Source organism: Bubalus bubalis, chromosome 15, assembly GCF_019923935.1.
Source record: "Bubalus bubalis isolate 160015118507 breed Murrah chromosome 15, NDDB_SH_1, whole genome shotgun sequence".
NCBI classification, from domain to species: Eukaryota; Metazoa; Chordata; class Mammalia; order Artiodactyla; family Bovidae; genus Bubalus; species Bubalus bubalis.
The window spans coordinates 81,506,011-81,531,084 of record NC_059171.1 but is presented as its reverse complement, the minus strand read 5'-3'; the positions used below and the strand labels follow the sequence as shown (position 1 = coordinate 81,531,084).

Here is a 25,074-nt window from a genome sequence, read left to right as displayed (position 1 = left end):
CAAGTGAGGCCCCTAAGCAGCCCTGTCACCCTAACGCATCATGCCTGGCCAGCTCAGAGCCTGTTTGCCAGCCCAAGCGGAAGCTGGCAGCCAGGGCCCCGGGGCTGCATGCCAGGAACGGGGAACCCACCCCCGACAGGGAGGCTTCTGACACAAGCCTTGAATCGCTTTGCCCTGCTGGCTCTGGCCAAGAGCCTTATGGGAAATACCCTCTCCTCTTCTAAATCAGGGTCCTTGCCCTCCAACGAGGACACCCTCAGCCCTGGCCCCCCAAGGAGTGTCCTTCCAAAGCTACTTCTTCCGCTCAAGAAAGCAAAGTATTACAGAGGGGCCTCCAGGAGCCTGGGAGGCAGGGTGCTGAAGGGCTAGGCTTCTTGCCTGACGGGCATGTGCCACACACCCACGCGGGGCTGGGCACCCCGAGCGAGCCCCAGCGTGCGCTACGGGCCTTGGTGCTCACGGGGCAGGCGCACCCAGGCCCAGCAACACAGCTACTCCCTGCTGGCAACAGAGGCCCAGCTGAGACACACGACAAGGCAGTGGCAGAAGAGCCCTTTATCGAAAGTCACAGAACAACACTAGGTCTCTGCAGCCAGCGGTCTCCCAGGTACGGCTTCTGCCCCAGGTCTGTTCCTCAGGGAGACTGGCAGCCTGGCCCGGGACACGCACTGGGCACGCAGAGCAGGGGCGCGGAGCTGGGCAGTGGGACCTTCGTCACCCCAGCCGCCGGCCCCTCACATGAGCAGGCAGCACGGTCTCTTCTCCACGGGGGCCTCCTCTGAGGGGGCTGTGAGTTTGAGCAGGGGCGGCTCTCCACTCACCCCACAGCCACTCTCCGGCTGGGGGGTCTCAGTGTCCACAGGCAGGCCAGCCTCAGCGGCCTCGGGCCCCTCAGCTGGGGGTCGTTGCAGCTTGGCAGCAGCCCGCTGGCGCTTGAGATCTGCCAGGGTGTGGTGGGCCTTGGCACGCACCAGGGCGTCGGGGGAGGCACTCTCCAGGGGGCTCAGCTGGTAGGAGACGCTCCGGTCCAGCCGCTTGGAGTACAGGTGCCGTGCTGGGGCGCCCCCCACTCGGCCATTGTGCGGCCTGGCCTCTTCGGGGTCCTCCTCCTGTGGGGGAAACACGGCCTGGAGGCCATCAGCAGGCGCGCTGTGGCCCAGGGCCCCAGGCAGCACGGTGGTCCAGGAGCCGAAACAAGGGTGGGGGTGGAGCTGACCCCTGAGCGTGTGGCTCTTGTGTTTGAGGATGGGGTCACTGGCCCTACCAGGGTGTGGGAGCGGGCCAGGCTCACCTCCAGGGGCGGCGGCTGGAGCTCTGCATCGGTCTGGCGGTCCTCATCCTCTTCTGACGGCTCGGGGCTGGCAGGCGGGGGCTGCTGCCACACGATGGCCTCCTGGGCGTGCTCCCTGCGGTACAGGCTGGTGCGCTGGGTCAGGCTCACCCGCCTCACCACCTTCCTAGGGGCGCAAAGAGAGGGTGGGGGAAGACATCACCTTCCCTGCGGACTCTGCCCGGGCTGGCACCCTGGGCTGCCAGCTGACCTCAGCGGGGACAAAGCCCTGGGCCCAGCCCACGGGGTGGGGCCGCGGGGGCCTGGCGGGAGGGGCGGGCACTCACCCACGGCTGCCGGCGCTGGAGGTGCGGCGGCGCAGCAGGGAGCGCTGACGGCCCTGGGCACGCAGGAGGGCGTCGTGCTTGTGCTTCAGCTCCAGCAGCTTGGCGCGCACCTCCTCATCCCCGCACACATCTGCGGAGGAGCCGGAGGGTCATGGGCCCCGCCACGCGCCCCCTACACCGCGAGGACGTGGCCCCCGGCTCACCGAGAGGCGTCTCGTCCATCAAGGACTTGCTGTTCAGGTCAGCCCCATGTGCCACGAGCAGCTCCACCAGGCGCACCTGTGGGCCGGAGCGACGGGGCTGCTGAGGCCTGCGGAACCTGCGGGCTCATCAGCCCCGCCATCTGCAGGCGCTCACCTGGCCCCAGTAGGCCGCCGCGTGCAGCGGCTCCCAGCCATCGCGGTCCTTGGCACTCAGGCTGGCCTGGTGCTCCAGCAGCAGGGCGGCCGCCTCGCTGAACCCGTTGGCCGCGGCGATGTGTAGCTGCAGGCACACCGCCTGCACTTGAGTCCCGGCTCAGCTTGGGGGAGACCCTCCCCCGCCCGGCCCAGTGCCACGTCCTCACCAGCGTGGCCCCATGGTCCCGGGGGGCGTCGAGGTTGGCCCCTGCCTGCAGCAGGTTCCGGATGTCCTCCAGCATGTGCAGCTCCGGCAGGGCCCGGGCCTGCTCGATGCTGTCCTGGGTGATGCCTGCGGGGCAGGGCACTCAGGGCTCACTCTCCCAGAGCAGCTTCCCCCACGGCGGGCAGGAGGGAGGGGGTGCCCTCACCATGGCTGGCCATGGCTGTCTCCAGGCAGTCCAGCGTCTGCTCATCCTCACACAGGTCGTAGGGCATGTTCCCATCCGTGTTGACTGCCAGGAGGTCAGCACCACTGTGGAGAGGACAGACAGGGTGCTGGTCACGGGGCCCCTGTGCCGGGAGGGAGGCCCCCACCTCGGGCAGCGCACTGTGGGGCTGCAACCGAGGGGCCCGGGCTTCTGCTGAGCTGAGAGGCAGCCCTCTGGATGCCCCTGCGTCTGTCCTTGTGCAGCTGGCCTGTCAGGTGTTCTGAGCTCCCAACCCCTGGCTGCCATGAATGTGTCCAGTGGGTCCACCCGCCCCAAGGGGTGCCAAGATTCTGGGTGTCCCGGGCACTCTGCAGGGAGCGGGGTGTCCTCTGTGGAGAGGAGTGGAGTGGGGCTGGGGGCTGCACATCCACCCCTCCCCACGGCCAGGCATCTGTGTGTGAGCTGGGGGACGGTCATCCACCCGCACACCCACCTCCAACGCCCTGCAAGGCCAGCTGAAGGGGGCTCCTGGATCCTGGTGAAGCTGACCACCGTCTCCATTCACCAAGACAAGTGTTCAGGAGCCCAGCCCTGCTCTGCCCTCCCCATTAACGGCCCCACCAGTGTCCAGGTATCCCCTTGCCAATTCCTCCCTTGTGACTCTGACCAGAGTGGCATTTCTGTGCAGACCCTGGGAAGGTTAGACAACCAGAGTGGGAGGTCAAAGCCTGTCCTCAGGGAGCTCCCACAGGCGGAGGGCCACGCTGCCCTGTGGGGTGCCAGTTCCCTGCGGAGGCAGCACTGTGGCCTCTGCCAGGCCCCAGCTGTGCGCACTGGGGTGCAGGCAGGGCATACCAGGGCAAGTGGAGACAGAGACCCAGGGGAGAAACCTGGGCTGTCTCCACATGAGCTGCCCCCTGCGGGGAAGGTCCTGCCTGACCTGGCCTGATAGAGATGCCCGCTCTGGTTGCCCACACTCCCAGCGGGCCCTACCGAGCAATGAGCAGCTCCACCAGGCGCAGATGGCCACAGGTGGCCGCAGCGTGCAACGGTGTCCAGCACTCGCTGTCGCGGGCATTGACCCGGGCCCCAGCTTCCAGGAGCTGCTGCACCATCTCCCGGAAGTCGTCGATGCAGCTCTGTGGAGCGCGCAGCCTGAGTGTCCGAGCCCACACCGTGGCCCCAGCCTCCCCTCCCACCGCCAGCAGGGCTGACCTGATGCAGGGCTGTCAGGCCATCCTCATTGGCCAGGTCAGGGCTGACCCCGCTCTCGAGGAACTGGCGGACTGTGGGGAGGACAGAGGCGGTCAGGGCTCGGGAGCAGAAGTTGGCTGCAGGCCCGTGAGTCCTGCTCAGGCCCCTGCCCAGGGCACCTGGGTCACGTGCTGCGCTGTAGCTAGGACAGCAGAGGAGCACAGGGAAGGCAGGAGGGACCCCAGAGCCCAGGCTGAGGGCTCGGGGCTGGGCCCCCAGGCAGGGTATAGACAGACAGCAGCCCCCTGCCTCAGCCTCAACCTCAGAATGCCTTCCCAGTTAGGGCCTTCCAGCCTTCCGACTCCTCCCAGAAGGGGCCCCACAGGCCTGGGGGCTGGCATGTACCCTCAGATACCCCTCGGTCAGGTCCCGTGTTCCCCCAGCCTTACACGCTCACACACTCACACACACCCCTCCCCTGGTACTTGCAGCCCCCTCCCTGCACCTCGGTGGCCAAGACTGAAGGCCCAGGGTACCCAGGCCCAGCCCTCCCCAGCTGCACCCCCTGCCCCACAGCTCCTGTTTGCTGGCTGACCAACGGCTGCCATGCCCAGCCCCCTTTCCCTACTCTGGGCACACCCTGCCGCTCCTTGCCCTCTGCACCCGAGCTGCCACAGCAGAGGCCCCGCCCTGGAGGGAGACAGGAGTCCTCAGGAGCCTCCCTGGGAGGGCAGAGGGGCTGAGAGCGGGCACAGGGCAGTGGCAGGAAGGCGGTCCTGCCCAGCCTGTGCTCCGGGAAGGCTCCGAGGGGGAAGGAAGAAGTCAGAGGCAGAACTGAGGACAGGCGTTGAGGGGGTCCTGCTGGGCAGCCCTGCACCCTGGGTCTAATCTGCCGGGGGGTGGCAGGGCACGTGTCCTTTATGGAGGCGAAGGCTCAGAACCCAGGCAGGCAGGCGTCGTGGGCAACTCCCAGCACCCCGGCCAGAGGCAGAGAAGATGGTGGCTCCCAGCCCACCCCGCCTTGGCCCCTGGCCCAGCAGGGCCGTCTGCAGGCTGCCCTGGGCTCCTACCAGGCGGCTGCGGCTCCTGAGGCCTGCATGAGGAGTGGGGACAGGGCTGCTGGCCCGGCCCGGACTTCAGCCACACTCACCTTCTTCCAGGTCATTCCGGGCAGCCGCCTCGAGGAGGGTGACGCTGGGCGGGAAGAGCACCCGCTTCTGCGGCCGGCTGCTGGCCCTCCGGCCCTGCGCCTCCTTCTCAGCCCGGGCCCACATCTTCACCTGCTGGGCCCGTCGCTTCTGGGCGTGCTTGAGCCGCTCCTGTGTGCTCATCCTGCTCACCATGGGCATCTCTGCCAGCAGTTCCAGGTGCTCGGCCATGGTGGGGGCTGCCTGCCGCGGGGGCTGCAGGGGGCACCGGCCAGGGCAGTGCAGGGGCCAGGCTGGGCCTGAGGCAGGGGGCAGCCGGCTGGACTGGAGACCTCGGGGGCATCCCCTCCCGAGGTTCGTGGCCTCTGTGCCTGGCAAGGCTGGGTCAGGAGGCCTCACGCCGTGACCAGGCCCGGGCAGGTGTGAGGGCCACGGGCCCCAAGAAGAAAGGTGGCGTGGGACAGCACCTGCAGCCCGCCTCCCGGGGCCCGAGCACCTTGGCCGCTCGATGGGCAGGGCCTCCCTCCCGCGTGGGGTCAGGAGGACACCCTGCAGGAAGCAGGCGGGACCTGGCCAGCGTCAGTCCAGGGTCTGAAGCTAATCACCCAGATGAAAAGGCTACAGCTCCCGACTCCTTACACAGGGGCAGGGCAGGGCAGGGCAGGGCAGGGTACACACTCCTGGGAGCCCAGAGAGCCCTTGCCTTCCAGTCTTAGACCAGGTGGGGTCCAGGGGCAGCCATGGCCAGGCCTTCCTCCCCTACCGCCCCCCAGGGCGTCAGTGCTAAGAGAAGGTGCAGCAGGAGGGAGGGCTGGGCAGGTGTGTGTCCAGGGTCCGGGGGTCCTGGCCCCTGGCACCCGGGGCTGATGCTCTCTAGGCAGGCAGGGCACCCAGGGCCCAGCAACTGTGTCTTCAGGAAGGGCCCCCTCTGGAGTAGCCAGTGGCCGAGCTGCACACACAGGTACTCCCTCCCGCCGGCCTGAGAGGAGGAAGCAGGAAGCCGTCAGGGCTGGACAGGGACAGGCTGGCCCCCCCCAGATCCCCGCCCTGCCCACAGAGAACCTTGCACGGCCCGCATTCTGGCCCCACACTCAGCATTTCTCTGCAGCTCAGAGAAAAGAGCAGGCGGACAGCACGCCCGCTCACAGCAGGCCTCCAGCCGGGTGGCCCCTCAAGGCCCCACGTCGGCCCTTGACCCGTGTGCCCTAGGGCTGGGCTAGGCAAGCTCACTTTCTCCTGCAGCTCTGCCAGACTCCTGAGGGTGCCCAGGCCACCCTGCTCCTCAGCTGCAGAGGGTGGAGGGCAAGGCCTGTCCTGGCCATGAGCTGCTCACCGCTCGAGTCTGGGCCTCTTCCTTGCCAGGCTTTCTAGTTCAGGCCATTCAATGCCCTCTCAGCTGTCCTGGGCTACATGCAAGCCTTGCTTGTGTGAACATGGGCGCAGTGGCCTGCCTGACCTGGGAGCTGTCAGGACAGACAGCCGGGCAAGCAGCTGGGCTGCAGCACAGCCCCACAGTCCCCACCATGGACTGTCCTGCCCAGCATGCCTGGGGTGGCCACTGGCCGTGGCCAGGTTCCACCTAGAAGGTGCCCCGTGCAGCTCAGCCTGACCACCTGAAGTCCCCCTTCCCACTCGGACAGACCTCATGGCCATCTAGAGACTGACCAGCCTTCCTTTGACCAGACTTGTACTAGTGAGTGCCCATTCCTTCTGGAAGGAAACTGTCCTGGGCCAGATCAGGTTAGGTCAGGCCTCTCCAGCCTGGGGACCCCCAGTGTACCCAGAGCCTCGCTTCTCGGGTCTGCCTGGTCCTGGACGTGGCTGGCACTCCACTATCCCCTCTGCAAGCCTGGCCTCATAGGCTTCCTGGGGACAGGATGGGGGACCAGTGAGGCCAGGAAAGAGCTCCCCAGGTAGCGCCCCTGCTCCGGGCAGCCCACCCCCTGTTGGCCAGCTCTGCCGACTGCAGGGCTGGCACAGGAGCTGCCCAGACTGCCTGCCTGGGTTTCCCAGGGCCCCGTGTCCTGCCTCTGCCTGCTCCCCACCCATGAGGCCCCGGCCAGACCCAGGTGTGGCAGGGCTTTCTGCCTCCCTGCTGCCACTCACAGGTCTCTCATGCTCCCCTGGAGGGACTGGGCACCCTCTCCTGCCCACATGTGGGACGTACATCTCTCTGGAGTTGGCCTTGGGGCCTGCCAGGGAAGCCAGCCTGAAGAGCCTGCCCCACAAGACCATAAGGAAGGAGCAAGGCCGGCTGCCTTCTGCCTGGGCCTTGTCCCTGCCCCATCGCTACTGCCCAGGGGGGCAGGAAGGGCGGGGGCTCGACAGAGACCTGCTCCCTGCGGCCCCCACACCCTCACCAGGCAGTGTGCCCTGGAGCCGGGCACTCACCCCCACTCTGGGGGCCCACCTGCCTGAATCCCCAGGTCCCTTCTGGGTTCCTTCAGCAATGCTCCTTGCAGGAAGCTGCCTGAGGGCGGTCTCTGTGTGACCTTGGGCCTCTGGACTGCCTCCCCTGAGAGAAAGGTGACCCACTGGTGTCCAGGGACCGCAGGCAGTGGGCATCCGTCCTGGGAGCATCTCCGTGGAGGGCAGCATGGTGCTCAGCCCCACCCGGGCTGAGTCTAAGCTCTCTGCCCGCTCCCCCACCCAGCCTCTGCCCTCTCTGCCACCTCCCCCAGCCACAGTCCAGGAACAGCCCCCTGGAGCTGAAGACTCACCCCTGACTGAGCCACAGAGGCCAGCACAGCTCGGCAGAGCTCCGGCAACTGACCACCTCACCACACCCAGGCTGAGGGGGGCTGAGCAGGGCAGCTACAGCCTCAGTCCACAAATCCTGCCCCAAGCCTCCCTGGAATGTCAAACAGAGATAATCTGCATGATTTTTCCAGTTCTCAGCTCCACGCCTGGGGTGTGGGACAAGGCGGGAGGAGCTTTCTGGAAGGACCACGAAGACTGCCCCCCTCCTCTGAGCCAGCACCAGGGGAAGGCCTGAGTCTGTTGGGAGTGGCCCTGGGCCCTCAGGATGGACAGACCCACCCCCAGCCTGAGTGCCTCAGGGGCCCCTCCATACCTACAGCCACCCTGCTCCAGTGTCTCCACCCTCTACCTGGGAAACTGAGGCCAGGCCTGAACCCTGGTGCTCTGCTGAGACTCCCCCAGGCTGCCTCACAGCTATGCCCAGCATCTGTGTAAGAATCAAGGTCACAGCAAGAGCCCAGCGCCAGGGCGCTGGGACCTGGGGCGGGCCGTGGGGGTGGGGTGGGGGGCCTGACCTTCGGGGAGGGGCATGACCTGCAGGGGGCGTGACCTGCAGGGAGGGAGAAGGTATGGAGGGAGGGTGCCCACCTTCCCACAGGTTCTGGGGCTTCACATCCTGACTGCTTGGGCTGGTCCCTGTGGCTTTATCTACAAGAGCGAATGGTGGGGCAGGCGTGCTCCTCGCTCTGGGAAGGGTGAGGCGTGCGGCACCACCTGCAGTCACACAGAAACGCGCCCTCAGCAGGGCAGGTCATGGGGCCAGGACTCAGGAAGCCGTGGGGCCAGGGCTCCATGGCCAAAACCCTGAGCCAGATCTGACCCCGCCTGGTCGCAGGCGGGGACTGGGAGGCAGGACTCCCCTGACCCCACCCTGGCTCTGGCCTCCTGGCTCCAACTCAGCTCACCTGGGACGCCGCCAATCCCTGCCTCACGGCCAGCTGCCGAGGGCACGAGTCTGTCGGGGGCACCGCTTGTCCCCGCCTGCTGCGCGCCCCCCGGGTCTGTCCCCGGGGCTAAGCCGGAACCTGGAGGGAGGCCTCGAGTCAGTGCCGCTCAGGGAAGGGGCCGAGGCCCCAAGGCAGGGCCCGACTACTAACCCTTGTCTGGCCACGCAGCTCTGGGGGGCCCTGGGTGGGGTGAGGGGCATGGGCCTCTGTGCAGGCACAGGCTGGGCTCCACGAGGAGGACAGCGTGGTGCCCGGGCTCTGTGCTGGCCCCATGACGGGTCCACCTGGCAGGCCCGGGGGGTGCAGGTGGCACCAGCCGTGGGGGGACAGACAGCGGAGCCGAGAGCGGCTGAAGGCAGGGGCTGGGCCGAGCGGCTGGACGGCGGTGGGCAGGGGCGCCCACACTGGCGTGGCAAGCATGGAAGGCCTGCTCGCCTTCCGTGATCTGGGGGTGCTGCCAAGGGCGCCATCATCACAACATGCGTGCAAGGCAGCCCCCAGCAGGCCTGCTCTGGAAGGTTCCAGAGGCTAGACCCACAGCACGCATGTCAGGCCTGCCACCGCCACAGCTCTCAAGCCCTCCTCGTCTACCTCAGGGTCATGACATGAGGCCCTGAGGGGTGTATGAGGGAGCTACCTATACACTACCATGAAAAGGTCACCAAGAAACAGTGTTCAGTGAAGAACCAGGGACTCACAATCTGTACGTGAGACAGAGCTTCACTGTGAACACGCCTGTAAACCTGAATCAGCCACAGGCCTCGGGGGGCTGCAGGGACGGGGCCACTCCTGCTGTTTGGCTTTTGAGCTGCGTGAGGGCAGGTCTCCTCTAAACAATGTTAAGTGCTTTGTCTGGGGAGGGCAGGTGTGAGCACGGCTGTCAGGTATCCGGTTAGCCTGGGGGGCGGGGCGGGGACGGAACAGGCCCAACAGGCTGTGGGAGCCACAGAGGCTTCCAGATGCATGAGAGCCGGCAGGAGACACACGGGGACCCGGAAGCCCGCCTGCCGGGGACGGGTGCAGGGGGAGTGCCCCGGGGGGAGGGCCAGCAAGGGGCAGACGGAGGAAGGAGGCCCCCAAGAACTGGGACGGGGAGCATCCAAGGTGAGCAGGGCCACAGACGCCCCTGAAAGAGGGTCCGGAAGGGAGGAGTCTGTGGAGGCACAGACGGGGGAGCTGCGCAGGGCTGGGGAGGGGTCTGCAGGAGGCATGGGGGCAGCATGCACCGCAGACACAGCCATGCGGAGGGACAACTGCAGGAGGCCTGGACCATCCGCGTGACTCCAGTAAGGGGTGGGCCTTTCCAGCCTGACACAAAACCCAGAAACCAAAAGGGAAATTAACAAATCCCATCCTGCTAGATTTTTTTTACGTCCACACTGTGAAAACAAAACAAAGCCTATAAAATCAAGACAGATGGTCGACTGGGTAAAAACACTTGCAGTAAACAGGACAAAGTGGTCTTCACATCAGTTAGGACGGCTTCACACAGAGACGGAGCACGGATCCCACTGGAAACACCGGGCCTATACTCAATCAGTACAGGCAAGCTGGAAGCAGGATACGGCAGTCCGGAGAGACCCCTGCCCACTCATGGACAGCATCTATGACTGGATCACAAAGACTGAGGGCATCAGCCAGGAGAATGTACCTACTGAGTGCCTACTGAAGTGTAGAGAGCCTTCGACCTGCTCAGCCAAGGTGCTGCCCTGCAGGCAGCCCGCCCAGCACACCGGCGGTCTCCTCACATGACTCGGCCGCAGTCCCGAGGCAGGGCCCTGCCACCCTAGAGCCTCTCCGGGCACGCGAGGCAGGTAGCACGCAGGCTGCAGAAGAGAAGCGGCCCCACTCCCCACCCTGAAACCCCCCCAGAGTCAGGCACAGCTCAGTCTTTGCTCTCCCCCTTCCCGCCAGCCTTCTCTGGGGGCTGCTTTTTCTCTCCCCACCTCGCCCCCAGGCCTGGAAGTGCCATCCCCTGTTCCTGCTTCAGCCTGCAAGCCCCTGAGTCCTGGCTGACACGTCCATTGGCTGCACCGACCACCCACCCCAGCCCTTGCCATGGGCATCGTGCCCCATCGCCGTGTCAGGTCCAAATACCTGGTAGGCTCGATATCCCTATGGACCATCCTTCAGCCCCTGCCCCTCGGTGATGACCTCATCCTCGGGCTCAGTGGTACCCTGGACCCCATCACCTCTGGGAACTCCCCCAACCCCGCCCCAGCATTTCAGTTCCACAGCCCGGCTCTCTGCTGCCACCCTCTCCCAGCTTACTCCTGACCGCAGCACCCCAGAGCCCCAGCCTCACAGGCTCCCAGGCCCTGAGCTTGTGGGAAAGTCCTGCCTGGCCCAACACAATGGCTTTGAGTCAGAATGTACCAGCCAAGCTGCTGACTGAAGACCAGACTCAGACTTGACAGCCCCAAAGCCTTCCATTCCCTTCTTCCTCATCCTCACATTCAGCTGCTGACATGTTTCCTGACAAGACAGAAACCATCAGAAGAGGACATCCACCTCCGTGAAAAAGCCAGCAACCACGGAGTCCCCCATGGGGCCTTCCCGGGCCTTGATGCCCCCCAACCCCAGGGCTCTCCAGCACCCTGGGGAGGGCCCAGAACCCGGGCTCCCAGCACCAGCTCTCTGCTCCAGCCCCTTCCTATCAGCAGAGTGATGATCTCAACATAATTCAAGAAACAACAAATCCCACTGGAGGAGACGCGGATGCTTGCTACCACTAGCTCTATTCATACTGTACTGAAGGTTCTAGCCAATGCAACAGGGCAAGAAAAGGCAATAAAAGCAGTAAGAATAGGCAGGGTGAGGGACGTCCCTGGCGGTCCAGTGCTTAGGACTCGGTGCTTTCACTGATGGGGCCCAGCTTCAATCACTGGTTGCGGAACTAAGATCCCACAAGCCAGATGCTGTGGCCAAAATACACACACACACACACACACACACACATATATAAAAGAACAGGAAGGGTAGGGAAAAACTCAATATTTGAGAATGACACATTATATATGATAAAAACCTGCAAATTCCTAAAAAACTATGAGAATATGATATCACAGCAAGTGATCACAGTATCTAGTGATAGCTACTAGGCTAATGTATAACAATAAATTATATTTGTAAATGCCAGCAACAGTTAGAAGATAAAATTGTAACGACGCTATTTATGTCCAAAACATCAATGTGTATGAATAAATCTAATAAAAGATGTGCAAGACCTCCACACAGAAGACCACTGAAACTTCTTAAAGTTCACAAGAGAACAACCAAAAGGGACAGACCACACGTAGGGGTCAAAAGACTGAACCATAACGATGCCTTTTCTCCCCAAATTCACCCAAGACTCAATGCAATCCCAGTTAAAATCTCACTAGTTCTATTTGAAACTCAAACTAATTCTCCATTTAACAAGGAATGCCAAAGGGCAAGACTTGTCAGTAAAACCGTAAAAAAGGAAGACATGAAGTAATTAGATACACAGAGCGAGGGGGCACAAGGGAGTCTGGAAGCAGGCACCCGGTTACAACAGTGCAGCAGAGCAGAGTCTCACTGAGCGCGGCTGGCCAGCTGCGTGGCGCAAGGAGACGCCCACCTCACCCCTGCCCAAGCTGTGTCCACACGTGACGGGTGAAGCCGGGACCACGAAGGTCTGACACCGAAAGCACAGCCCTCTCGATGAATGAGACAGGTCTCAGCACAACTGCAGCGTTCTGTCCTGCAGAGGACCTGCGGAGGAGACGGGCTGGAGACCAGGGAGCAAACGGTGATGGACACCGCGGCGGAGCCGGGCCGCGGGGGCCAGTGCCTCCCGCTGCGCCTGCCCCTTCACTTCACAACCATCACCCACAGCACCACAGCCGCCGCTCCTCCCAGGCGGACCTCAGAGGGACGGGCGGGGTGACCCACACAGCCACCCGGTGCCCACCTCCAGGAAGGAAGGAGCACCCAGGCCACGTGAAGTGTGGCCACAGAGGCCCAGAGAAAGACACCTGGCAGGTCTGAGGATTCGGGGGCAGGTGGGCAGGTGCAGGGAGGCGCAGGGCATGGCCGGCCCTCTCCTCCAGGAGGGGCGCTGACCACACTGAAGATGAAGCCAGGGCACAGCCCAGGCCGCTCCCTCCAGCCCGCTCCTGCCCCAGCCCCTCTGGGCCTGCACCTCACGGGCCACTGCCTGCTGCCTTGCTCCTAGTCTGGGGTCCAGCTCTCTCCACACTCAGCCCCGGGGCATTGAAAACGCCAGCCTCAACCCAGTCACCCCTCGCCTGAAATGGTCCTAAAGCCCTGCTGACCCTGTGAGGTCCGTGCAGCTCAGCCAGCCCATCGAATCCCAGGCTGGGCCCGCTCCCAGCCCGGCCCTCAGTGGCCCTGCCCACCACCCCACTATCGGGCCTGCAGGGACGGGGGACCCTGTGCCCGGGATGGGCTTTTCCACACAGCCTCCCACAGGGTATTGGGGTGCCCTCTTAAAATCTTTATATTGTGAAGTGTGATACTGTGAAAATGAATAAACAGAAACCTCATTTAAAAATCCAGGCAGGGGATCTCCCCAGTGCTTAGGACTCCACACTTCCACTGCATGGGGCCCAGGCTCAATCCCTGGTTGGGGAACTAAGATCCCACAAGTCATCGGGCGAGGCCAAAAAGATATATAAAAATAAAACAAAAGAAATAAGATGGAGTCTGGAGGCCAGAAAGGAGCACTCTCACACCCTGTCACTTCCCTTCAATTGCAGACCCCACAGGGGCAAGGTTACCACAACACGACCTGGCAGGAGGAAAGCAGATTTTCTCCTCACCTGGCAACAGCGCAGCCAATGAGAAGCCGCCACACCCAGTTTCCTCCAAAGGGCTCTCTGTTCATCACAGCCCCTCACACTCCCCTTCTCCTCTGTAAGTTTCCTCTCCTTTGTTCTCTGCACTTGCCTGTGGTTCCCCATGGGCTACAGGTCCTGATCTGCAGCTGTTTGCTCCTCTGAAATAAATCCATTTCCCTGATAAAATAACTGGCTGTTTTAAATCAGTAATAGTCCTGAAAATGCAAAAATCACAATGCACTAATAATGGAGATGCAAACTGATATGAACTCCACCCCATCAGGATGGCGCCAAGCAGCTCAGAGTCCTCCTACACTGCTCCACGTAGTGACCACCACCTCGCTTTTCTCTACACCAACACCTCCCATGCCCCTCCTGAGCTCAATCTGGTGCTGACAGGCCAGAGTTCCAGATGGAGCCGTGCCCCGTGCTCTAGGCTGCCTCACCCCCACTGTGTGGGATCCACCCACTCCAAAGTGTGCAGCTCCAGGCTTTCTGCCTTTGGCTGAGTAACAGCCCACTAGGAGCCTGTCTGCACAGCCCAGGGCACACTCTGAGGGGTGCGGGCCTGTGAACACCCTGTCCACTGACACTGCTGTGCAGCCGCCAACCACAGGCTATGACATGAGTCAACAGACACTAGCACCGCTCTCCAAAGCTGTGCCAGTTTCTACTCCCAACAGCGATGGGGAAACAGTCCAGTTGGTTTTATTCTTTTTGTCACTCTTTGCGCAGTGGTCAGTTTGCAGTTGTCTGAGTATTAATGAGATGAGACATCTTTCTGAAGACAAGTCTCCTATATTATCTTCTAAAAGGAGGCTAGTCTGCATCACATTTAGGTCTGCAGTCCACCTGGAGCTAATGTTTGTGTCTCGTGTGAAGAAGGGAATCTGTGGAGTTGTAAAATATGCCTGCAAAGTAAGCGACACTCCTCCCTTTAAAAGGAGCCTCATGATTCCCGTGTGGTCTGGAAACGAAGGCCTGTCAGTTCAGTAGACCTGGTCCCTCCCACTTAAGTGTGGGTGGTGGCACTTCCGCACTTGCTCAATGCCCACCATGGTCAGAGTGTGCAAGGCGCCCTGACTGCACCCCTGCGCTCCTCCAGGCTACTCACTCTGGGGGAAGCCAGCCACCCGGAAACGGACCCTTCCCCCAGTCAAGCCTGAGATGTGGGAGAGAAGCGCTGTATTTGGGGGCAATTTGTTGGGCATCAATATATAACTAGGACAGGCTCCAATTTCATTTTTGAAATTGATAAAGTGATAAAGCGTTAGTCAATCTGTCGTGTCTGACTCTTTGCAACCCCATGGGCTGTAGGCCGCCAGGCTCCTGTATCCGTGGGGTTCTCCAGCAAGAATACTGGAGTGGGTTGCCCTTCCCTGCTCCAGGGGATCTTCCTGACTCAGGGACTGAACCCAGGTCTCCTGCATTGCAGGCAGATTCTTTACCATCTGAGCCATCAGGGAAGCCCCTTTTTGTTCTATATTTATATCCAATTGTCCCAGCACCATTATTTAAAAGTTGCTTCTCTCCATGTTGTTCTGCAGTGCCACTTTGGTAATAAATTAAATTCCTATACATATATGTGATTCAACGGACATGAATTTGAGCAAACAGGGAAGCCTGGCGTGCTGCAGTTCACAGGGTCGCAACCATGTGAGGAAGGGGCTGCAAGCTCAGCAGCAGTGTTGTGGGGCTGGAAAATTGCAAGGGTCCCTCACCGGAAACCAGGGGAGCCCCAAAGCTCCCTCCTCCATTTGCCTTTCCATCTAAGTAAATCTAAAGACCAACTCACAGCAAGGTGTGAGAAGTCTAGATGGCCAAATGAAAGAAGTTAGGCAACTGGAGGTATCTGCATGTCAAAAGAGTCTTTGAGAACCAAGGATAGACGCCAGCCCTGGCCACTCTCACTGCCGAGGGCCTGGATTCCATCCCTGGTTGGGGAACTAAGATCCCACAAGCCACACCGAACAGAGGGGGAAAAGCCCAGCCCTCTCTTAGCTAAGAGGAGAAAGGACGGCTTCCAGAGGCCTGAGCACCACACCTTCCCAGAGGCCAGGCTCCAGGCTCGACGCCCCGCTGCCCACAGCCATGCCAGCCTCATGATTCCCGTGTGGTCTGGAAACGAAGGCCTGTCAATTCAGTAGTGTCCAAACCAGAATACCGGAAGTGGGCTTTGGAGAGGGCAGCGCTGGAACCCTGGGTCTGCTCTCTGACTGGATGCTCAGCCTGAGAAGAAGGGGTGTGCAGGCTCTGGATGGCCACGGGAGCACATACGTGTCCCCATGAACCGGGGAAACCTAATGATCGGTTTACAGGTGCCTGATGTGAGAGGGAAGAATGGTGGGAGCCCCGCGGGCGGGGGCCGGGGGGAGACACGCCACTGCGCAGGGAGAGGTGTCTGGAGCGGCCTGAGGCCAGAGACTCTCCAGCAGACCGGAAACACTGCCCGACCCTGTGAGCCTGACTGCTCATCTAGAGGTCCCGTGAGGGGACAGCCGGTGCACGGTGTCTGGCTCTGCAAACAGAAAGACTGACATGTCTCCAGCTTCTGTGCCACAAGGCAGTGCACTAGCGTGCAGAGTAAAACGTCACTCTGCCGACCATGCAGTGTGAAACCAAAGGCGTGCTCCACTTCCGGGTGTACAAACAGAAGAACTGGAGGCCAGGACTCAGCTATTTGCACACCAATGTTCACAGAAAAACTGTTCACAATTGCTACAAAGCAGAAACAACTCCAGTGCCCAATGCCAATGGACAGATGAGAAAATAAGATGTGGTACATATACATGCTGCTGCTGCTGCTGCTGCTGCTAAGTCGCTTCAGTCGTGTCCGACTCTGCGTGACCCCATAGATGGCAGCCCACCAGGCTCCCCCGTCCCTGGGATTCTCCAGGCAAGAACACTGGAGTGGGTTGCCATTTCCTTCTCCAATGTATGAAAGTGAAAAGTGAAAGTGAAGTTGCTCAGTCATGTCCGCCTCTTCGCGACCCCATGGACTGCAGCCTACCAGGCTCCTCTGTCCATGGGATTTTCCAGGCAAGAGTACTGGAGTGGGGTGCCATCGCCTTCTCCAACATATACAAACACAATGGAATATTCAGTCATACAAAGGAACAAAATCCTGACACATGTCAGAAATGTATCAAATAAAAGGACACATGTATGATTTCCTTTTATATAATAGGTAAATTCAGGCATAGAAAGCAGGGGCTGGGGCAAGTGGTGTAAGGAAATAGTGTTGAATGGACAGTTTCTGTTTCAGGTCATTCAAAAGTTCTGGAAATTGAGAGTGATGATAGCGGCACAACACTGCAAATGTATTATTCAAGTAAACAGACCACATGCTGGAATGCAACACAGATTCAGTGAGTTTACATGGAATGAAAGCATATAGAGAATTTTCACTGACCACAATGGAATTAATCTAGAACTCAATAACATAAAACTACCTGGAAAAATTCCCAAATATTTGGAAACTTTAAAGCATACTTCTAAATAACCTACAGGCTAAGGAAGGAATCAAAATGGAAAGTAGAAGATACTTTGAACTGAATGAAAATGAAAACACATCAAATACAATAGATGCATTTAAAGCAGAGTTTAGCACTTCCTTAGTGGAAGAATCCATCTGCCAATGCAGAGGACACAGGTTTGGTCCCTAGTCCAGGAAGATCCCACATGCCAGGGGGCAAGTAAGCCTGTAAGCCATGATTACTGAGCCTGTGCTCTGGAACCCTCAAGCTGCAACTCCTGAAGCCCACACACCACAACTAGAAAATAGTCCCCACTCAGCAAGAAAGACCCAGAGCAACCAAAAATAAATAAGTAAAACAAAGCAGGGTTTAGAAGAAAACTTCTAATTCTGAACGCATAAATAACAAGGATGGTCAAATCAATGACCAAAGCTTCCAACTTAGTAAGAAGCTACAAAAAAAAGAGAAAACTCAACCCAAAGTAAGTGAAGGGAATTAATAATAAGAACAAAAAATAATAAAACAGAAAATGGGGAATTGCCTGGAGGTCCAGTGGTTGGGACACCATGCTTCCACTACAGAGGCCACAGATTCAACCCCTGGTCAAGGAACTAAGATCCCGCATGCCTTGTGAACCAAAAAAAAAAAGAAAGAAAACAGACAAAAAGAGAATACTGAAACTAAAAGTTGTTCCTTTGAAAATATTCATAAAATCAATAAGACTCTCACTAAACTGATCAAGAAATGCAGACAAAAATGACCAAAATTGTAAAAGAAATACAGGCTATCGCTACAGATCCTACAGACAACAAATGGGAACGTTCTGAACAATTTATAATCATAAACTTAACAACTTAATTCAGGGATCAACAAACTACGCCTATGGACCAAATCAGTTTACCACCTCTTTTGTAAATAAAGTTTTATTAGAAAAAACCATGCTCATTTGTTCATGTATTGTCTGTGGCTGTTGTGTGTTACACAAAGAACTGAGCAATCACAACAGAGACCATATGGCCTGAAAAGCCTAAAATATTTACTATTTGGCCCTTTATATATATTTTTTTAAAAATTCCCATGTTTGACTTAGATAAATGGGTAAATTATCTGAATGAAACAAATTATCAAAATGGGGTCAAGAAGAAATAGAAAACCTGAACAGTCCTATAACTATTAAAGGAATTAAATTTCTAATTAAAAACCTTCCCACAAAGAAACTCCATAGTTTGCTATTTAAAATAAACAAGCAAATCAATAAAGCAGAAAAAGACTTGGAAAAATTCAGTATCCATTCATAATTTTTGTTTTTATTTTTATTTTTCCATTCATGATTAAAAAAAAAAAAAAAAAACCCCTTAGGAAACTAGGAATAAAAGGAAAATCCCTCAATCTGGTAAAACCCTCAGGACTGAGAACAAGGTAAGAGCATCAACTCCTGCCCCTCCTACTCAACACTGCAAGCCCCAGGCAGTGCACTAAGGAACGAAATAAAGAGCAGACAGGTGGAAAGGAAGATAACTCCTTAGATGCAGGAGGCACATAGAAAGATTTGTAGAAAATCCTTAGAAATCTATAATGGGGCTCCTCGAACAAATGAATATATTTAGCAAGGTTGCAGGATACAAAGGACAGTACGCCAAAATCAAATTTATGTCTGTGAACTAGTAACAAAGGACTGGAACATGTAAAATGTGAAATATATCATTCGCAAAATTAGTGTCTCCAAACGGAACAGGCGCTGACGCTGGCTGCTAGGGGCAGAGCCTGGTCTCCTTCCCCTGGATACGGCTTGAACGCAGTTAATCAGTCACTTCACTTGGACTCAGTTAATTACTTCTAAGGAACAAACGGAAACAAAGCCTGAAACCAGGAGGTACCAGCTCCGGACCAGGTCCTGGAGGGCAGTGCAGCTTGCGGGCTCTCTCCTGGACCTGGGGCCTGGGGGTGAGGCTGCCCAGAGGCCGGAAGGGCAGGGCCAAGAGCCTGGCTGGCCCTCAGGGAGCCGCCTGGTGGAGCATCCCCATGGCGGGCTAGACCTGCAACCTGAACCACCCAGCCAAACCACTGTACAATTCCTGACCCATGGCAGCTGTGAGAGAACAAAAATTCATTGTTTTAAGCCATAATGTTTAAGGATAATTTCATATACAGCAATAGATAATTAATACAAGACCTACATAAATGGAGAAATGTATACCATGTTCTACATTCTTATAATGTCAATTCTTCACCTAACAGATCCCTAGCTTCCGTATAAGCCCAATCAAAATGCCAGTAAGCTCTTTTTGAGAAACTGACAAGCCAGTTTTCAAATTTACATAGAACTACATCATATCTTCGGAGAAGGCAATGGCACCCAACTCCAGTACTCCTGCCTGGAAAATCTCATGGACGGAGGAGTCTGGTGGGCTGCAGTCCATGGGGTTGCTAAGAGTCGGATACGACTGAAGCGACTTAGCAGCAGCAGCAGCAATATCATATCTCGAAGAGCCAAAATGATTTGAAAAAGAAAAACCAAGTTGGAAAACTACTTATACTTGACCTCAAGGCTTATTTTAAAGCTAATATAATCAAATCTGCAGGATATGAGCAATAAGATCAATGAATAGAGAATCCAGAAGTCCACCCACACATACTGTCAGCAATGGAGTTAAGGTAACACAATGGGGAGAGAGTGCCCTTTCAAAATGGTGCTGGAATGCCCAGATATCCAAGGAAAACAATGACCCCTGACCTCTTGACCATTAAAGACAGCATAAACCATAAAGAAAAAATGACAAACTGAACTTCATCAAAATTATAAGTATCTGTCTAAGACACTGGTGACAAAATTAAAAGCCAAGCCAGAGACTGAGGACATTTTTTCAATACTTGTATCTGGCAAAGGACTAGCACCCTAAACATATAAGGAATTCTTAGAGCTTGATGAGACAACCCATTTTTTATGGGTAAAAGATCTGGACACGTCACAAAATAAGATACACAAATGGCTGAGCAGGCAAATGAAAAGGTGTGCAACACCATTCATCATTAGGAAATGCCAACTCAAGGCACAACAAGCCATCAACACTCACATGAAGGGCTAAACTTCCAAAGAATGACTAAAAGACACAGAACAATTGGGAATGTGATATGACTTCCCATTTTAGAAAATAGTTTTGGCACTTTTTGTATAGAGTGAAATACAAGTACGCACTTCAACCATCATTTCTGTCATCTCAACCCAAGAGAAATGAAGTGTATGTCCATACAAAGACTGGTAAACATGAATACTCACAGCAGTTTTATTCACAATAGCCAAAAACTGGAAGGAACCAAAATGTCCATCAACAGGTGTGTGCATGGAGTAAACAGTGTACCTATACAATGGAATACCAAACCCCCAGCAAGAAACACAATGGACTATGGAGACATGCAGCAATCTGAATTTCCAAAACGTTCTGTCCGGCGAAAGGAAGTAAGACACAAAAGTGTTCATCCTGTATCCGTCCACTTATGTGAAATTCTAGGAAAAGAAAACAGGGACAATGAATCTATAAAAACAAAAGCAGATCAGTGGTTGCCTGGGGCAGGGAGGACCGTGGACTGAGCACAGGGAAAAGGACTTTCAGGGATGAGGAAGATGCTCTGTGTCTGGATTGTGGTGGCATTTACAAGGAGCATACATCTATCAAAACCCACCAAATTATTTTATATAGGTTCCTTTTATTATATGTAAACTACACCTCAATAAAGTTGGGTGTAAAAAAATATAAGTATACAACCTAAGTCTTCCCCTGGCCTCTAACTCCGGTGATCTGGCCTCTCCTGGCCTTGTCTCCTCCCACATCTCTCCACTACCCACTCCGCACTGGCCTGCTTCCTGCACCTCAGGGACCTCGGCTCCATACCACAGAGGCTGGAAGCTGAGCTCGGGAACCACACTCTGGGTTTAAAGTGCCAGGAGCTGAGGGCACTGGTCAAGTTTCTTGACCTCTGAGGGAATCAGTTTTCTCACCTGTAAATGGAATAATAGTACCTTCTTTATAAGGTTCTTATGAGGATTCAATGAACTAAGACACAGCACTTTTTGCTGTCTGGCACAAGGGCAGGCAAACTGACCCACTGTCTGTTTTGGTATGGCCCATGAGCTGAAAATGGTTTTGACCTTAATGATTGGCAAAGACATTAAAAGAAAAAGAATATTTGGTGACACATGAGTATTACGTGAAATTCAAGTTTCAGGGTCTGTCAGTCAAGTTTTGTGGAAACAGAGCACATTCACTTGCATATTGTCTGTGGCTGCTCTTCCACAAAACGGCATAATAGCTGCCACAGGGATCACATGGGCTGCAAAGCCTGAAACCCTGACTCTCTGGCCCTTCACAGAAAAGCTCTGCCGACCCTGATCTGCCACCTCATCGTCGTGCCCCTTTCTGTCAGCTGTGCCTTCTGTCTGGAAAGTTCTCCACAAGATCTCAGCATAGCTCCTTTCTTCCTGCAGCTCAGATCCCAGCTTAAACGTTGCCTCCTCAGGTCCCCTGCCGTCAACCCATCACTCTGCTGCGTCTTCACCCCGCTTCCATTGTTGCACTAGTCGCTGTTTTCTTCCCCGAGCCCCGGGCCTGACCTGCAGGAAGTACCCATGACCGCAGGAGCTGATGGGTTCCTGACACTGAGGGACGGCGTGGAAGCAGACGCGGGTGAAGCCCAGCCCAGGACTGAGCCACTGGGTGGATGAACTGTCACTCAGCTGTGAGTGCAGCTGTGCCAGGGCTGGGCTTGGCACTGGGATGCAGAGCCTGCGACGGTGACACATACAGTGCCCGCGTGCCCTGAGTGCAGCCCGGAGCAAACGCAGGAAGCCTGTGGCCACGGCGAGGCTGCCACGTGCCCTGCCAGTGCGGAAGGGCCATCCAGACCTCCCAGACGGTGAGAAGGGTCTGCAGGAGCTTCACCTGAGTCCTGGAGGATCCCAGGGCTCACATGCTCGTCCTTCCAAAACAGGAGGAGGTTCTGGGGGTGGGTGGGGGTGAGTCTTACAAAGCACCCCACACAAAACCCACCCAACAGCAGTGATCAGATCAAAGAATGACCAAGGTCTCAGGCAGTCCCGGCAATCTGTGTCTGTCACAGCTGCCCAGGAAGCACGCAGCCCAGACTCGCTGTCTGCCATCCGGCCTCACCACACATCCAGCACGGGGCCCAGCAGCCGAGCGCCTCCTCCTCCCCAGCCCGCCATCCCAGGCGTCTGTGGAATTAGACTTGACTGTTCCTCTGTCCTTTTTTCTCAGTCTGATGTGCTGGCAGACACAGAGCTTGGAAAGGGAGGCAGAGGCTCTTTCTCTCCCCTCCTCGCCTCCTCCACCACTACTGCAGGGGTTCAGGAGGGTGGAGGCCCGACACACATAGCAAGGTGCTCAGGAGTGGGGCGGGGACAGAGGAGGGGGGCGAGTGTGCAAAGACAGGCATGTCGTCCTGCAGTCTCTGAGGAAGGATGTTCAGGAGGGACAAGGATCAGATCTGCATTTCGGACCCATCACTCTGCCTATGGTGAGAAGGGTGGAGTCAAAGTTCTGAGTCGGAGCCCAGAAGAGTGGCCAGGAGCAAAGGCTCCCATCCCAGAAGGAGGTGCAGGCTGCTGGTACGAGAGATGGACAGCACAGCCAGGATCTGGGCAACTGAGGAGCAAGTCTGAGAGAAGACACTACCACCCAGACATCTTGCTTTGGCTAACAGGTGGACCGGGACAGAGGCACTGGAGTGGGGAACTCTTGGGGTGCAGGTGCTGTGCTGGGTCACCACAGGCTCATCTGAGACTGAAGTTCCAAAGCTGAACGCAGTGAGATTCAGAAATCCCTAGAACACAGACACCAACGTGGAGCCCACAAGTACCAGGGCCTCTTGCTGGGCGCCTGGCAGCCCAGGAACCTTCTGGGAGAGCAGAGTCCAGGCAGGTGAGGAATGAAGCCAGGGCAGGTCCGCGGAGAGCCCACAAGGAAGGAAAGATAGGCCTGCTGATGCTGCTCCATCCCAGTTCTAAGCAAAAGTCGCCAGCACAGCAGAGGCAGGCAGGGAGCTGGGTGCTCAGAGCGCCACACGCCCCCCTGGCAAGGATCACGGGGCCAGCACGGTCCAGGATCCGTCCGGGAGCCATCCGCCCATAAGGCGACTCTGGCTGCCCCTAAAGTAAGCCAGGAGGCCAGCCAGGGACACAGAGGCCCTTCCTTCACAGCTCTCCCAGGGAGAGCCCCCAGCATCGCTAGGGAGCAGCCCGGGGAGCAGAGGGGCTGAGAAGAGCAGTGCCGGCCCCCACTCCACCCCCAAGCTAAGGACGGGGTAGAGAAAGGGAGGCCCAGAGCTCTGGGGAGGGCTAGCCAGAGCTCGGCCCTGGCTCCCGCTCCCCCACACCTGGAACGCCTCCGCACCCACGGAAACTAACCCCACAGTAGCCTCAGCCTCCACTGCAGGACAGGGAGGGGCTCCGCCTGCGTGGACCTTCCCGCCCAGGCCCGTGCGCCTCCGAAGCCGCGGGGGCCGGCGCTCGCCGCACAGCGATGGCTATTCCAGCCCGGACACCCATCGGTGGGCTGGAGCCCAGGATCCCCACAAGGAGGTCACTAGAATCCCTGGAAGTGAAGGAATTTGGCACAGAAAGGTTCAGGTTTTTCCTCTGGCCTCGGTCCAAAGCACACAGGAAGCCTGGCAAGTACCTTCTCTGCAGGCCCTAATGTCCTCAGCTGAAACGGAGGTAACTCCGGTGCTGCCTACCTGGCCAACAGGTTACACGGCTGAAAACAACCCCGCATTCGGCTCAGCCGCGAACAGCGCCCCGGCCCGGCCTTGACGGCCGCCACTCCAGGAGCCTTCCCGACCCTCAGCACCCGCGCGGAGCGAGGCCCCGGCGGCCTCCAGCCGGGATCCCAGCCTCCCGGTCTCCCCGCCCGCCTGCAGGCCCCGGAAGTCCGCTCCTCACCTTCCGCCTCCCGCCAGCAGCCACTTCGCAGCCGATCGGAGCCGGTCCGCGGGTCCTTCTGCCCAGCGCTCCTCCCGGCGCCGCGGGGGCGGGCCCGCGCCCGGCCCTTGCCATGGCAACGCGAAACTTCCGGCCTGCGCGCCCCAGGACCGGAAACCGCCGCGCGGGGGCGTGGCTTGCCCAGAGCGACTGAGGAGGTTGCGGACCGCCGCGTGGGCAGGGGGCAGTGATGGCCGGCCGGCAAGGGGAGGGCCTGCCGGGGCGAGAAGCGCAAGTAGTCACAAGTTTACCAGGAGGGAGGTCGTCTGATTAGGCTGATCTTTTAAGGAAGGGTCCGAGTTCACTCGACAAAGCAGGGGCATTACTTGGGGAGAGCATGCGCCAAGGTGGGAACAGTTGGGGTGGTGGTTTAGGAGGGCGGGGCCCGCTCTGTGGGGTATGTGCAGTCACCGATGAGTAGTCAGGACGTGAGGAGCCTTGAACGCCAAACCAAGAGCTGGGCTTTATCCTGGAAGCAAGGAAGGGACAATGGAGGAAAAGCGGTGCCTTAGACCTGTTGGAGAAAAAGACCTCTCAATAACTGAACTGGGCTAGGAGACACAAGAACCTCTCAGCTAGAGCCCTGGAAACGAACAGGACTTGAAGAGGTGACATGGGAGTCCAGAGGAAGCCAGATGAAATACGAAGAATCTGATAATGGAGGTAGCAATGTAGCACCCCAACAACATCATCTCAGCCCCAGGCTTCCTCCTCCAGAGCACCCATCACCCATCCCTTCTCTCAGCACCTCAGTGAGAGCTGCACATCCACTGTATGCTCCAGATTTTCAGCCCTCTAAGGGTATAATTGGGGGCGGACTGGGCATGGGGAGTGCTGCTGCTGCCCGAGAAAAATCTTGAGTAAAGTGATATAAAGTGTGTCCCTGTGCTTTCATGGCTTCCCTCGGGTCTGGGGGTTCTAATAGCAACACCCCACCACTGCTGGTGGCCTGGGCCTGATAAATCCCTTGTGCAAACTTGCCCAGTCCTCATGGGCGGGGGGGTGGGGGGTGGGGGGGTGGAACCCAGGCTTTGGGGTAGCATACAGAGCAGGGTACAGAGCACTTGAGAGGCAGAGCCACAGATCGGGCCAGGGAGGAGGTGAGGGGAAAGAAGGGTCTGGGACCAGGAGAACCATGTCTCAGGGTTGCTGCCAAACATACTTTTCCAGGGCTGCACCATTGGGCCAGGCCCTGTGTCTGCTAAAGCACTTAGAGGCTCTAGCCAGGCCTGAGCAGGGGTTGCTGGCACCACAGGCTTCATGGGGCTCACCCTCCACTCGTCCCAGAGTGCCCCTTCTCCACTCAGGCCAGACCCCACCAGCCTGGGGAGCATCTCCCTCCTTCT

At 57.8% G+C, this 25,074-nt stretch overlaps 1 protein-coding gene and 1 long non-coding RNA gene across 16 annotated transcripts; one reads left to right on the top strand and one right to left on the bottom strand.

Moving 5' to 3' along the window:
• Positions 1-540: 540 nt before the first annotated feature.
• PPP1R16A (protein phosphatase 1 regulatory subunit 16A) lies at positions 541-24,566 on the bottom strand. Of its 15 annotated transcripts, none has more exons than XM_025265657.3 (15): positions 23,690-24,566; positions 8,394-8,513; positions 8,077-8,202; positions 7,802-7,915; positions 7,449-7,579; positions 4,731-5,707; positions 3,602-3,672; positions 3,380-3,525; positions 2,387-2,490; positions 2,183-2,307; positions 1,975-2,100; positions 1,821-1,896; positions 1,618-1,747; positions 1,292-1,457; positions 541-1,109 (listed from the first exon to the last, which is right to left on the bottom strand). In XM_025265657.3, exons 6-15 carry the CDS (start codon positions 4,957-4,959, stop codon positions 735-737), a joined length of 1,548 nt encoding a protein of 515 aa, XP_025121442.1. In that variant the 5' UTR covers positions 4,960-5,707; positions 7,449-7,579; positions 7,802-7,915; positions 8,077-8,202; positions 8,394-8,513; positions 23,690-24,566; the 3' UTR covers positions 541-734. The 15 variants fall into 15 exon arrangements, with proteins under 15 accessions (XP_025121442.1, XP_025121443.1, XP_006064651.1 ...); XM_025265658.3 differs by having other exon boundaries at positions 7,838-7,915; XM_006064589.4 differs by lacking the exon at positions 7,802-7,915.
• LOC123329355 lies at positions 4,808-9,775 on the top strand. The gene is made up of 2 exons (XR_006544749.2): positions 4,808-4,947; positions 7,410-9,775. It is a non-coding gene; the product is annotated as an uncharacterized LOC123329355 (long non-coding RNA).
• Positions 24,567-25,074: the final 508 nt, after the last annotated feature.